We start from the raw sequence: 15,968 nt of genomic DNA, 5'->3' as shown, positions 1-15,968 counted from the left end.
ACGAGGTACAACACGAACTTGAATCACAAAATAACCCTTACAGAACACGAACATTCTATGGAGGACAATCCATCCATCCATCCCTCCATCCATCCATCAGTTGTCGGCTCGAGTTCCACTGAGTGGAAAACCGCAGCCCCACAGCGACTGGCAATGGTCCTTAGGTTTCCATGAGAACCTATTTCATGTTACCTATATGTGTGTGTGTAGACGTGGCTATGTGTATTGTTTGACTTTAGCATTTTCATGACACCTGACACACGTCTCCTACGATCGTGTGCAACACCAAAATCCCACTCGAACTCTTCATTCCAGGAAAACTGCGTCGCAAACTGCCCTGAGGGTCTACGAATGTGTACAGATGGGAGCGCTTGCTATCCACAGGAACGACACTGTGATGGAAGGAAAGACTGTATGGATGGAAGTGACGAGGTGAGTGAGGGGTAGGGAAAGGAGGGAAACTGAGAGTAAGAATAATCAATCAGGGGCAAACATTTAAACAATTGAATACCTAGAAAGTAGTATCACAGAAAACGCAGACCGTGAAAAGGAAATAGAAGTCGCAAAAACAGCGTTCGGAAACTTAAGTAAAGATACTGACGATAACAAGCATGAATATAGAATTAGGACAACCAGTTCCCGAGTGTTACGTTTGGTCAACATTAATGTATGGTAGTGAGGCATAGACTAAGAAGAACATGACAAGGAGACTCGAAGCAGTGGAGATGTGGTCCCTATGGAAAGTGATCAGACTCCCCAAATTACCAAAATTAAAAATGTCCTGAGAGTAGCAGGAATGGAAAGAACACTGGACAAAAACATAAGGAAGAAACAATTAAGATTCGTGGGCCATATACTGAGAGGGCATGGGCTAGAAAGAAAATCCCTGGTGGGGAAAGTGGAGAGGAAGGCAGAGTGTCAAGTTTATGGACACATTATTGGAACGCATCGGTGGTGAATGGAGGGTTGTGGATCTAATCAGTTTGGCTGAAGAAAGAAGTGGATGGCACTCCATGATCTTCGTAGTCGCTTGGCAGGCACTTCGGTAAAAGAGGGAGTGGTGGGGTGTGTGGGTGGGGGAGATCTGTTCCAAAGAGCATAGTACTCTACTCACTTGTCACCTATGTTCACTTTCTCGCCTCTAACACATCGCAGTCTAATCCAATCACTGATACCCCATTCAGTCACACTCGCCCTCGCCCACCTACATATACCCACTCCCTCCCTCACCCATCCTCCCACACCCTATTCATCCACTCCCACATTCACCCACCAACCTACCCACACACTTACCCACTAACTCACTTCCACACCCTCACCCACTTCCTCACCTGTCGACCCACTCACACCCTCACCCTGCCCACCCACACCCTCATCCACCCAACCTTCTACACCATCACCCACCCACATCTTCGCCCACCCATCCACTCCTTCACCTACCTACAGCCTCACCCACGCCCGCCCACGCTCGGTCGCAAACTCCACACGGACGGACCTTACCGACGCGCCGCCGAGGCCGAGGTTCGATCTTACTTGGAAAAAGAGAGTTTACATGAGCGCGGAGGCGCGTTGCATTACTCGACTCCCATAAGCCTTCCCAACTACACTAAACAAACTGATCCCTCCGAAGCTACTACATTTATATTTGCTCTTTTTTCTCTATACAGGCACTCTTCCAGTCCTCCGGTACTCTATCCTCCCTTAGACACACATTAAACCACCTCACTAGCCAGTACACTATTACTGAACCTCCCTTCTCCAGACCTTCCGCATAACATCCATTTAACCCAGTTGCTTTACTTGCTCTCATCATTTTCAAAACTACTAGCCCTTCATCTTTTCTTATTTCTCCTCCATTTTCCTCACTCATCACCGTCATTTTTCTCAGCGCCTCCCACTTCTTCCACTCCCTATCTTCCTTCACATTTAGTGGCTCCCTAGAATACTCTGCCCAGCTTTCCCTTACCGCTTCTTCTTCCGTTATCACCTCTCCATCTTCACCTTTTACCTTTTCTTCTCTACTTGATTCGCTCACCTTTCCTTTCTAAACTTCCTTTTAAAACATATTTTTATTACTTTTAATTTTTTTTTATCATACTACGCCCCATTTTGCACCTGCCCTCTTTTGCTTCCTTTATCTTATGTTTTCCTTCTCTCTCTTTTTTTTTCTCTCTTTGTGGCTGTCATGTTTCTCTCGCCCTACTTTGCAACCAGCGGTGAATGTCCGCTTCTTCTCTTTTACTTCCTTCCTCACTTCATATACCACCACTCACTACCCTTCCCTCTATCCCCTCCCATCCTTCCTGTTCCACACACTATCTGTGCACACCTTGTTGTTCCCTCCTTGAAACATCCCCCATTCCTCTTCCACTCCTACCTCTACTCTATCCTTCACTCTCTCCCACTCATCTCTCAGCTTCTCCTTGTACTCTTGCTCTTTTTCCTTCTCATTTAGACAGTTTACGCAATGCATCTCCTTACCATCTGTCCTTTTCCTCTTTCTCCATCTATCCTCCACTCTCAACTTACCTTCCACCAAAAAGTGACCTAATATTCCCCTACTCTCTCCCCTAAGAACATGGAAATCCAAAACTCTTCCCACTCTTCTCCTGGATACCATTACATAGTCCATTAAAATCTTATCAACCACCCTTCCATCCACTACCCTCTCCCATGCATATGCGTACTTAACTTTTTTTTTTCCTAAACACTGTGCTAACCATCAACAACTTTCTTTCGAAACACATCTCCACTACGATTTCTACCTGGCACTCCACACTTCCCAACCACCCCGTCTACTGGTTCATCCCGTACTCTAGCACGGAGATCTCCCAATAGCACTACATTGACATTTCTCCCAAAACTCTCTATGCACTCATTTAAATTTATTCAAAAAGCCTCCCTTTCCTCTACTCTTCTCATTACCAGTCCCATATGCACTTACAAAGGCCCAAATCTCCCTTCCTAGTTTCACCTTCATCCATATTAACTTCCACTCCATTATACAATTACCTATCTCTTCATTTACTAGTATAGCCACCCCTTCCCTCCTTCGTCCTCTCCTCACTCCCGATGCCCTCCCCACTACACTTCCAAATTCAAAATCACCCCCTCCCTTTCAACTTAGTTTCACTCAGTCCCAACACATCCATCTTTCTTCTCACAAAGATATTGTCTATATGTTCCTTTTTACTCTCATCTGTACCACACCCATGCACATGAAAAGAACCAAACCTTAGGGTTCTGTTTGGAAAACTCCCAGACCCTTTTCTGCTTTGACTTTTCCTAGGAATGAACCCCTTAGGGCTACAGAGAGCAGGATGCCTAGTCCCATACTCCATTTCGTTTCAACTGACTTTTACGACCCGAGTGGGTAAATTTGGTGGTAGTATTCTTACTTTCCTTACCACAGGGGGGGTTTTGGTAGGCGAAAATGGAAATGTATATTCACAGAAGTGGTACAGGATAATATTGAGTTGAGGGGGGCACCATAATGGAAGGACAGTCGCAGTACTATAAAGTCATTTCTCTATGAGTGGATATTTTTTCTAATATAGACAAAATTATGTGTGCCTCTGGTCCGTAGGGACGCCCCATATAGACTCGGTAGTATCAACTGCATACCACTGAGCAGATTTTTACCGTACAATAACATGCAGTCAATACCACAGACGGGTTATGTAGATAAGTAAGTTTGATAGATATGAATAAGTAAATACGTAGGAAAATAAATTAATAAATGAATATAGATAAAAGTAAAGAAATTATACACTTCAGACGGGCTGTAATGGAGAGTGCAAGGCAGGGCAGTTCGCTTGCATGAGCGGCAGCTGCATCCCCGCGTCCAGTGTCTGCGACGGTCTCTGGAATTGCCACGACGGATCGGACGAAGTAAGTGACGGACGATTCAGTTGTTGCTTACCTACTCAGGTGTATTCATAATTCTTCTCATGAATCAATAGAACAAATCATTGGCCTGTTATCAGGCAATAGCTAAATTATGTTTTTTTTCTGAGCGGAGTTGGTTGGTACCCCTGGTTTCGCTTTGGCGGGATGTAACGAAAAGTTTGATTGCAAAGGTTATTTTCGATGTTCATGTGCTACTACTTCCATTATCTCGTGACCCACAAGGTGTTGTCTGCCGTGTTGTCACGTACTGAATCAAAACATTCAGCATATACCGGAAGCTGTCCACTACACCGAGTATGTTAACATGGAATATTCTAAATGCATATTATTTTTTCATTAAATGGTAGGTGATATGAGTAATTGTTATACATGTAAAGAAAATAAGAGACTTGCTAAACGATGTGGCATTTCAGGTCAGGCGACGTTGCCCCGGCAACTTTCCCTTTTCTTGTCCAAGCCTTGTAGTAGTTACATAGAGCAGCTGAGGGCGGGTCTTCGGGCCGCTTGCAGTTTCTTCAATTATACTGGTCATACATGCAAATATAAAGAAAATGGTGTCTTTTATTTTCTTTGGAGATGGTTTAGACGTGGCAACGCTGCTGGTTTTGCCGGCCACATCCTATGGGTCACCAGATAATGGAAGTAGTATAACAGATTCGTTGCCATTTTTATCTTCGTACTTATAAATATATATAAAAAGATAAACAAATGGATAAAGAAAAACGAATGAATAAATAAAATAAAACAAATTCGCGACATCTAATAAAACTCCTACCTGGGTTACCAACTGTTTTCTTGTCATACCGATATGCTTTGCAGCTTCCAAATCCTATCCCTAAATTGAACAAAAGTCGGCTGATATTAGGTTAAGATAAAATATATGGGGAACGTGAAGAAGCAATCCTTTCCACAGTAATGAATCATTGGTACGGCACACACACACACACACACACACACACACACACACACACACACACACACACACACACACACACACACACACACACACACACACACACACACACACACACACACACACACACAAAACGCCTGTATATTGGTATCTTTTTGCGGCCAATGCCAGTTAATTTGATTAATTTTCACTCAAACCCCCCCTACAGCGGAATTGCTCATTGCCAACGGGGTGTAGCAAGGAGCAGTGGCAGTGTAAAGATGGTACCTGCATCCCAGCAGCTCGGCTTTGCGACAGGCGCAAACACTGCCCAGACTCTTCGGATGAAGTAAGGTGGAGGTATTTTCGAAAATCTCTCTCTCTTGCTCACATTCTGAGCGTAAAGATGACGGCACTAAGCACTAGGTATTACTCGCTAGCATGCTACTTGCTTTAACTACTTCGTTTGGGTAAAAATGACTTCGGTTACGATCTTTTGTTCTTCCAATTTTCCAAATGTCAAATTTCTCGCTAGCATGCTACTTGCTTTAACTACTTCGTTTGGGTAAAAATGACTTCGGTTACGATCTTTTGTTCTTCCAATTTTCCAAATGTCAATCGACTTTTGCGTCTGAGAATCTGAATGACCAACTAAGAGGAGTTAAACCTATACCAATGTTAGATAAATTATTGAGATGTTTTTACAGAGGTCTAGAACACTATAACCGAAGTTGTTTCAACTCGAATGCAATAGCAAAAGTAAGTAGCATGCTAGCCTAGTGTGCCGCCATCTTTACCTTTCCCCTCCTTGACTTCCCCACAATCCCTCAAAAAAAAAACAACAACCTCAAATTACTTTAGCGAGTTGATATATTTTCCGAAAATAATTTCTATTCCTGCTCCATTATCCATAATGCCACGTAAAACCTAACAATCTAGTATGTAAATACAAGTTTTACATTGTTTACTTGCTGGGTTTGATATAAATGTAAACAAAACATTTTATTTTTTGTTTTTAGGCGAGATGTGTGTTTACGTCTAAAGGACAGGGGTGTAGTGGCAATTTTACAGGTGCCGGAGCTCTGCAGGGCAGGAAAAAATCCCTTTCCTGCCCGGTATCTTCGTATGTCGCACAATTAACTATTTCATATTTACACTCACTGATTCTCATTAATCCTACTTATGAAACAAATAGAGAAAAATAATAATCGTGTGCTTATGAGCTTAAAAGATAAACTAAATCTGTACTTGCCAAATACCACCAGTGAGAAGTTTCACAATAGTTTCCACAGAGGATCAGGTGTGAGAGGTTTTCCTGGGTCAGAAGCAAGTTCATGCAATGTGTCATGCATTAGAGCTAAATCCAATAGAAACTGTTCTGAAGTTAGCTTTTTCAATAGACATTCATAGGTTTTTCTATCACTTCCAGATCTGGTTTCATCTTTCGTTGCTTTTTCAAAACGAACACAAAGTTCTTCATAATTTTACCACACTGCTGAAAATGTTCGAAATGAGCTGGCCACCCACCTGGTGCCCAGAGCACGATCTATTTTACAAATCTGTTGCTCAGGTTGAGAGACACAATCAGATAGTTCCTTTTGAATTAGAGGGGATATACTGTAAACCGAGTACAATTTCTCCATAAATGTTTGAAAATTATTAATTCCATGAACTTCTATTACTGAATCCCCTGTAGCAAGTTCTAATCTGTGATTATTGTCGCAACTCCAAGGTTCTGTTTCAAATACGAGTCATCAAACCCATGATTATCAAGACACTTCAATAGATGTTTAGCAATAGTTGTTGCTTTCTGATCAGGTAGTTCAAGGAGATCTAAGAACATGAAATGGGGCTCACCTTCCTTATCACTTTCATATTTCAAGTAAACTATCAAGGCTGTTTCAATGCTCAGGCTTGTTGATTCATCAATGAGAACAGATATTTTGCCATTTACCTGCTTGACATGCTGACAGATTTTCTTTTTCATATTAATAGCTATGTAATTATCTAATTAGCACTAAAGCAAAAATGCAATCCAGTTCCAATGTCAACACCATTTTGCTTTTGTAGTTCTAATAAGCCAAAGTAATCAGAATATGGTTTGTCATTCTGAACTAAATAATATGCAGAACAAAAAATGGAACAAGTTGTCTTGAGATGTGAAGCATTCATGGCATCACACAATTTTCCAAGAGCATCATCTCTAGCTACATTTTTAACTTTTAGAGCAGCAGTGTGAGCTTTTGATAGTTTATGTTCATTTTTTCTGAGAGACTTCAAAAGTGTACTTCGATCTGCTCCATATTAGGACATTTGGTGCATCTACCATTCCTTTGATAGTCTTAAACCCTTAGAAATTAAGTGGTCACATTGCTTATGTCTGCTTATCATCCCTAAAGTGACTTTAAAGTCTAACCATGGATAAGTGTCCCTTTTTCCCCCACATTTCTTCATTCCTAACACCTGAACATGGATACAAGTTAGACTTCGTAGCTCTATTGTTATTACCTTCTGAACTGCACATGGATCCAATTTGAACATTTGAAATAGAAGCGGTCGAACTCGAACACAACTTTTTCCACTTTCACTGTTAGGTCTAGTGTTATCACTGTCAGTGTTAGTCTCCTGTACGTTATTCTTCTTACACTTCATTTTGTTTGCAAAAGAAGAAAGTCAACAGTACTTAGAACTAGAAGCCATGAGGGGGTTGTTTGTAAATATGGCACTGAGTGAGCGGAGTGGCAGAAACACAGAAGCATATAAAGTTGCCCACTCAGTATTTTACAAACACGTTAATCCAACCCCCCTAAACGCTAAATTATATAGATATTTGCCTGTCAAGTGCTTACTACTAAAATATGCTGATCTGAAATGGTATGTTGCTACGATTGGCAACTTTATCTCACATCGTTCGTCTCGTAAATGGATAGGAAGCATTCACGTGAGGGCATCGGGCACGTACACAATTCCATCCGGTTTACTATTAAATATACAAAAAAAAAAAAAAAAACTCTATTGACTCTTCAAAACGAAGAATACCACAACCTTATTAAAGTAACAGTGTTGCAATACTAATAATTTCCATGACGACCAACTATCAATCACCCACAATTAAGCCATCACCCCACATTCTCTTTCCCTTTCCTTGACTCCAATGACCTATCATTCACTTGTAGAGGTGGCGGAGCGGAGCTCCGGCAGCACTACACCACTACTAAAGGACCATTTACACGGTCAAACGGTTTGCCAAACAAGTGTTTAAGGTGATATTTGACCGTGTGAATGATTCAACGTAGCTGTGTCTCCCCTCGACACTAACGTACACACGCGCGCACGCACTCATATGCTACAAAATGGTAGTTTCGACGACAGCGAAGCGTCTCCCTAGGGACTTCCATTGTTTTGTGACCAAACTCACCGACCTTTTCTTGACAACGTCCACTTCGACGAACAACACATTCTTGGCGTCTCAGGTCAAGCCCTCTACTGGACAAAGGGCTCAGCCAGCTGCGTCTCGGGTCAGCCACCTGCATCGGCCGACGCCTCAACCGAGGTGACCCAACTTTCCAAATATTCCCCATATAACAACAACTTCCTTTTCCATGATTGGCAACAATTGTAAATATATACCTAGGTGCGGCAGAATTATGGCAACCAAATTAAATTTGTCCTACCGCGAACATATTTTATTGCAGCCAAATAATTTTTGTTATACTGAATTCTCCGTACTTTTTGTGCTAGTTATATTTATCTCAAGTTTGTAACGCTTAATTCTTATTTTTTTTTTCAGAATGGCAAACAAACGTAACGCAATTTTGGAGCTGCATCGTCAAGGAAAACGTCAATGTGACATTGTTCGTTTGCTCGGTGTTCGTAAAGATGTCATTTCAAAAGCAGTCAAGCGGTTCAAGGAGCTTGGTCATGAAGGCGACCGTCCAGGAAGAGGAAGAAAACGCACCGTCAACACTCCCAGGAACAGGCAGATCATCAAAAAGCGAGCCCAGTGAAATTCGAGGGTCTCCATGAGGAAAATCGCCCGTGAAACTGGCATCAGCGACCGATCAGTGCGACGAATGGCGAAACAGGAGCTCGAACTCAAGCCCTACAAGATCCAAAAAGCTCAGCTCCTGACGGACGAAAACAAGCGCGTACGGCTGCAACGATGTCGCCAGCTCATTCGCCGGGCCGCAGGTCAGCAGTGGGAGCGGATCGTTTTCACGGATGAGAAGCTGTTCACCGTGGAACAAGCACACAACCGCCAAAACGACAGGAGCTGGTCCGCAGAGGCTCCCGGCACCTCGGCCATCATCGAACACCGCCAAAATCCGCAGTCCGTCATGGCATGGGGCGGAATTTGCGCGAGCGGCAAGACACCCCTGGTTTTCGTGGAACAGGGGGTCAAAATCGACAAGGACGTGTACCGACGCGACATCCTCGAGGCCGTGGTACTTCCGTGGACCCAGCAGCACTTTGGCGATGCGGAATGGACGTTCCAGCAGGATTCCGCTCCGGCCCACAGGGCGAAAACGACTCAGGAGTGGTGCAAAGCCCATTTTCCGGGTTTCATCACATCTGCGGAATGGCCGCCGTACTCTCCGGATCTAAACCCGATGGACTACAGCGTATGGTCGATTTTGGAGGCCAGGGCCTGTGCTAAGCCCCACAAAAGTTTGGAGTCGCTGAAGCAATCGTTGCGCCGGGAGTGGGACAGAATCACGCCGGAGGAGCTGCGGCCCATCGCCGAAAATTTCAAGAAGCGTTTGAGGCTTTGTATCGCCGCCAAAGGAGGCCACTTTGAAACCGCTTGAATATGATAGTGCCAAAGGTCCATATTAATGTTATTTGTTGTCGTTCTTTGAAATTTCTTTGTTTCAATAAAATTATATGCAAATGAATGAGTTGCCATAATTTTGCCGCACCCTGTAATATGTTTCTAGCAACTCTTCGAGCCTTCCTGGGGGCTTGCCGTTTATGTTGTAGTTAGATCTATAATTAGAAAATTAAGCCAAGAACTCAACCCGAGTTTCTTTCACCACCAATTTCAAATGTAGAGTACCACAACATACACAGGCATGTTTGACAACCAAATACCCATTCACATGGTCACACATCCTTTCAAATATTTGTTTGACAAACCGTTTGACCGTGTAAATGGCCCTTTAGACTTATTTCGCATAACCCATTTTTTCCCCCTGACTCCTGCAGAAGGACTGCGCGGGACCATGTTCCTTGAAGGATTGGCGATGTGAGGATGGCAGCAGGTGTATCAAGCCGCAGAGGCGTTGTGACGGAACTTTCGACTGTGTGGACGGGTCTGATGAGGTACGTAATCCCAGTAGACAGGCCTGCGTTTCATCGAACACGATACAATTGACCGTCGGATAACGAACACCCCATTTAACGAATACATCGGTTGACGAACAAGTTTGAGAGCAGTTTTTGTCTCTGTTAACGAACGATACTTCGGGTTACGAACATACACATACACACAATCCCATTGATTCACTATTGCTAGGGCGCATTTGACTCGTAATTATTTCGGTTTAAAGGAGTCACAAAACGGTTTAAGTTCGTTATCCGACTGTGCGACCATCCATGCATTAGTACTCTTCAACTTGATGTCATGCACGTCGAATTTCATATTCTAACTCGGGCACGTGACACTGTGTACGTGAGCAACAATAGCTCGTACTGGTCTAGAAAAAAATATTTCGTTCAACAAAAAATAATTCAATCGCTTATATAAATGCTAAGCTTGAAACACTCTTTACATATCCTATTTAAATATCTATTTGACTGACCTTAGATTCGGACACCGAACTAAGAGAATCAAAATGTGCATGAAATGTTATTATGAGTTTTGCATTTGGGTCAACGCGTATACTTTTTGTTCCATCGAGGTACTGGGATATATACTCATATATATATATATATATATATATATATATATATATATATATATATATACAGACGTATATATATATATATATATATATATATATGTACATACATATGTATATATATATAAATATATATATATATGTATATAATGTATATATACATATGTATATATGTATATATACATATATGTATATATATATATATATATATATATATATATATATATATATATATATAATATATATATATATATATATATATATATATATATGTATATATATAATATATATTTTTATATGTATATATGTTCGATTGAAGACCAGAGCTAATTCAATATCCACTATCTTCTTAGTGATTTTTTCCTCAATTCTCCGAATATATAATTTGTTTTATTCTTGAGGGGAGGTCAAACACAAGGCTTCCGAGATCCATGGTGTTATCATTATAACGAAAAGCATTACACAAAATTTAAAATACAAGCTTTCGGTTGAATGATACAACCATCTTCAGGTAAGTAAGAATAAATATACAAAGCGGGAGTTTAAATAAGAGTAAAAAAGGAACTTGGGGAGTTAGGTCGTAGCTAGGCGTCAGGTACTGGACGGAGGTGAGGTCTTCACTTCAGCAGGACGTAGATGGACATCAGATCACTGTAGCCGGACGTTTGGTTGTTGTTACCACGCAGCCTCGTTGTGTAGTTGTAAAGTGCTAACTGTGTCCGTCTGTTTATTACAACTACACAACGAGGCTGCGTGGCAACAACGACCAAACGTCCGGCTACAGTGATCTGATGTCCAGCTACGTTCTGCTGAAGCGAAGACCTCACCTCCGTCTAGTACCTGACGCCTAGCTACGACCTAACTCCCCAAGTTCCTTTTTTTACTCTTATTTAAACTCCCGCTTTGTATATTTATTCTTACTTACCTGAAGATGGTTGTATCATTGCCACTCAACCATTACCACTCAACCAACACAAACACAAACTTCACTCAAGACACCTAGAAAAATTGCACGACAGACACAAACACCTGATACAACACATTACACCTAGACCACACCGTACAGACTATCCGTCAGCTGCGCCCGTCCCACATGCGGTGTACACGATAAGACGTGTATAACCGTACCTATTAATAATACACCCCTTCACCAGCTTTGACTGGTGATAGCAATAATGATGAAATAATAATAGTAATGATAATATTGCATGTAGCCCAATAATTGACAGGCTACAAGCACACACAACCCAACCTAGGGAAATGCAGGAGAGCTCATGCCTTACCTGGGGCTAATCAGGAACGCGCTCTACACGCGGGAAGTGAACTCTACTCATTTCCCGTAAGATATACACACACACCTCTCACGAACATAGCCACGACCCACGCACAAACATCTACACTTAATTTTTCTTCGACTAAAATTCGCTTCCTTTCGAACTTTCTCTTATACTACATCTTCTCATTTCAGTTTACCTCCCACTAAAGATTTTTCCGTTTTTCCATCTTTCTCTACTACTACGCCTCCTACCATTTTCTAAACTTTCGTTGGTGATCCTATTCCTAATCCCGGCGTCGGCGGCCCCGTCCAAGCTCCCAGTCCATTTCTCCCGAGCCACGACCACCAACTGCCCCAAATCGCTCGCTAATTCGCCCGGTGGCAATAGCCCTCTTTTATACGCTACTAATTTTTTCATTGTCTTACAGACATTCTTCCCCTCCCACAAAAACCGATCCCGTGCAAGCGGGTGGTCTTTCCTAGGAATTCAGAATTACTTAAATTGCCACTGAAGAAGCACCAGGAGGTACGGAAACGCGTTTTGGCTCGCGACTATGCCTATATTTCTATCTAATGGCATACGGCGAACTACTCGGACTCCTGACTATGGAAGGTAAAGTCGCCTAAGGAAAAGAGAGAAAATGGACAAAAAGCTTTGTCATAACAAACTTGCCATTTCATTCAATGATATATATATATATATCTAAGTCTAAATAAAAATATTCTTCTAAAAAACGTTGTGGAAGTCGGGGACAGGTGGTATTACGGTGACACTTCTTTGTCCTGAAAATATTCTTGAAAAAGCGCTTGGGTAAGTCGGGGTCGGGTGGTATTCTTCTTCTTTTTCTTCTTCTCCTTCTTCTTCTTCTTCTTCTTCTTCTTCTTCTTCTTCTTCTTCTTCTTCTTCTTCTTCTTCTTCTTCTTCTTCTTCTTCTTCTTCTTCTTCTTCTTCTTCTTCGCGTTCCTCTTCTTCTTCTTCGCGTTCTTCTTCTTCTTCGCGTTCTTTTTTTCTTCTTCTTCTTCTTCTTCTACTTCTTCTTCCTCTTCTTTATCTTCTTCTTCTTCTTCTTTCTCGCGTTCTTCTTCGCGTTTTGCTTCGCGTTCTTCTTTGCGTTCCTCTTCGCGTTCATATTCCTCGCGTTCTTCTCCGCATTCTACTTCGTGTTCTTCTTTGCGTTCTTCTTCCTCGCGGTCTTCTTCGTGCTGGGGATCCCGTGTTGGGGTTCCGCCCCGAGGCCGAAGGGGAAACGAGGGATTAGAGCTCGGAAAGCTGCGGCCGTAGGCCGCTTATGTAGGCGTTATTAGGCGCGAGTGGGTACACGAGAATGCCGGCGTCTTGATAATGTATATATATATATATATATATATATATATATATATATATATAATATGTATATATATATATATATATATATATACATATGTATATATATATTGTAATTGTACATGAGTTAACCCAGGATTCTGTGAATTTGTTTGATCACGTTTTCTGTGCTTATTATTACCTTTGTATTTTTATTTGTCCGTGTATATACTTATATTTTTCAGAGAGGCTGCGTTTTTGAGTGCAAGGGGGACGACTTCCTCTGTCGAGATGGAACGATGTGCTTGTCAAAGAACAACGTGTGCGACAAGCGAGCCCAATGTCCCGATGCTTCAGATGAAGTACGTACCCATTCAAAATCACACTGTGCCCTTCACGGGACAAAGTGACACTTCTTGTGCAGTGAGGAAGGCAAGGAACACCTCCCCTCCGTCTTTTTTCTTCAAATTGACAGATTATTAGTCGAAATAGAAGTGTTTTAGACCAGGGGTTTGCTGTCAGGAAGTTCAGTTTATAAATAATTGTAAATTTAATTCTTAATATGACATTCTCAAGGTAAAAAATGAGATTTATCTAAGTATTTATTCACTGTACACGATAATATAATATTCTAATATGCTAAATTACTGACACTAAGTATTGTAGTTACATACATATAACAATGGCCCACCTTACAAAGGAGGTAGCCCCCCAAAAAGGCATAAAGTCCACTCCCACCCATTCCATCCCCATATACTCCACTCCAATCCACCCCCTGTCTCCTTCTTATCTTGGCTCCTCTTGGAGGACGGGTCATCTCTGCATCTCACCCACTGTCCTGGGTCAGAAGCAGTGTCGCAAGACATAGCACATCTACAGCAAGGCCGCTTCATTAAATCGGCGACCCCCCCCTCCGTCCCCCCATACAGAAATGGAGAACACGGGGAGAAATCCCTTCGGGCTGTGTCAATTTATTTTTTCACACATACTCCCTCACCCCCATTCCCCACCCGCTCCCCCTCACGCATCACAGCATCATCCATACACAATCATTCTCCATTCACCCTATAGCGATGCTACTGTGATGAGGAGAAAGAGGTTTTGGTGAGTTCGTCTCCTTTATTGTAAAGTACGAGTGAACTGATTCTACAGTTAGTTTAATTTACTTATCTAACACTAGTACATGCATATATACACAACCATATACACACATATATATATACTCGTACATATATATATATATATATATATATATATATATATATATATATATATACATATATATATATACATACATACATGTAAAAATGCGCAGGCCAAAAGCCCGCCACTGGGGCTTACGCCTCGATATTTTGCATGATGGTCAGCAATTTGTTGGGTGTGTTGAGAGCCCGCCTGACCAAGTAAGCGGCCAAAGCTTCCTCGTCCTGTGGGCCCTCGACGGGTTGCTGTCTTAGTTGAGCTGTGGCGGGGCAGTGAACCAGGTAGTGTATCAGCGGTCGACGGGCCTGGAGGCCGCAGTGTTCACACTCCTGACCACTGAACTCGGGCCGCAGCTGCTCCAGCGTGCCGTAGCCGAGCCGGAGCCTGTGCAACCAAACCTGGTCGGCTCTAGGTAGCGGACGGCTGCATTGTAGCGGCTGGTAATTTGTGGTGGCAGCGTACCATGCTGCCTGCCGCGAGGTTCTCTCCATGGTGCAGTGGTGGTGATGAACGGAGTGCCAGGTGCTCCGCTTAGCCTGCATCTTGATCTGCTGCAGGCTGGGGAGGACGTAGCAGGATACTGCGGGCATGGTGCTAGCTGCTCGGGCTGCTGCATCCGCCAACTCGTTCCCTCGGAGTCCCACATGACTGGATACCCAGTTCAACCGTAGGTGCCGGCCTTCGCCGGCACGTCTCTGCGCGCTGAGTTGAATGGATGTTACCAGCTGGATGTTGTCAGTGGGGCTGGCTTGCTGGAGCGTCTGGAGGGAAGATTTGGAGTCTGTGTGTATGATCACCGCACCTTCACGATGGTGAAGGGCGTGCTCCAGGGCTTGCTGTATGGCAACTAACTCCGTCTGCAGGGTGGAGCAGTGGTCGGGGGTCCTCCATGACAGCGTCTCCCCGCCGGTGACTGCCGCCGCTCCGGTCGTGCCTCGAACAGGGTCCACGGATCCGTCTGTGTAGTACACGACTCCCCCTGGGATGCTGGCCTGTGCCACAGATGCCAGCGCGTGTAAACGCAGTTCATGTTGTGCGCACTGTGGCTTGCTAGCTGGCGGGTTGTTGATAATGATTTCGACGGGTGGGGGCTGCCATGGGGCCGATACAACGTAGTTTGCAACGGGCAGATCCTGACTCCCCATGGTTATGTGGCCGTCGTCGAACAGTGCGTTGGTGGCGTTAGCTATCCTCCGTAGCCAGGTGTTGGTGCTGTAGAGGTCCCGTCGCTGCGGTAGGGTTCTTCTGATTTTGGTTTGTGCTATGGTCTCCTTCCTGATTTTACATGTGGCGGGAGCCGAAATATATACCGCGTGGGTAGTCACCCGTGGTGCGTAATTACATAATTGCACTAGATTAGGTTAGGTCGGGTCAAGCAGGGTAGCACAGTCACAGAGGGTCAGGTCGTGGGCGACAAGACGCGCGTTCTATGCCACGTGGTTATCGTGGTGTGTACAACCCCTATCTTCTGTCCTCTCCCGTCCT

General features: G+C 43.3%; 1 protein-coding gene across 1 annotated transcript in view; it reads left to right on the top strand.

Annotated features, from left to right (window-relative positions):
- LOC143028574 (uncharacterized) overlaps positions 1 to 15,968 on the top strand; it is an 87,580-nt gene that overhangs the window by 27,325 nt on the left and 44,287 nt on the right. The window contains exons 11-16 of the mRNA XM_076190894.1: positions 1 to 5; positions 316 to 432; positions 3,778 to 3,891; positions 5,031 to 5,150; positions 10,007 to 10,123; positions 13,526 to 13,642. The exon at positions 1 to 5 is cut by the window's left edge and continues 112 nt beyond it. Of these exons, the coding sequence (XP_076047009.1) occupies positions 1 to 5; positions 316 to 432; positions 3,778 to 3,891; positions 5,031 to 5,150; positions 10,007 to 10,123; positions 13,526 to 13,642 (590 nt within the window). The remainder of the gene's footprint in view (positions 6 to 315; positions 433 to 3,777; positions 3,892 to 5,030; positions 5,151 to 10,006; positions 10,124 to 13,525; positions 13,643 to 15,968) is intronic.

Source organism: Oratosquilla oratoria, chromosome 9, assembly GCF_046742065.1.
Source record: "Oratosquilla oratoria isolate Oo_2021 chromosome 9, ASM4674206v1, whole genome shotgun sequence".
NCBI classification, from domain to species: domain Eukaryota; kingdom Metazoa; phylum Arthropoda; class Malacostraca; order Stomatopoda; family Squillidae; genus Oratosquilla; species Oratosquilla oratoria.
This window is presented reverse-complemented; position numbering and strand designations above follow the sequence as displayed.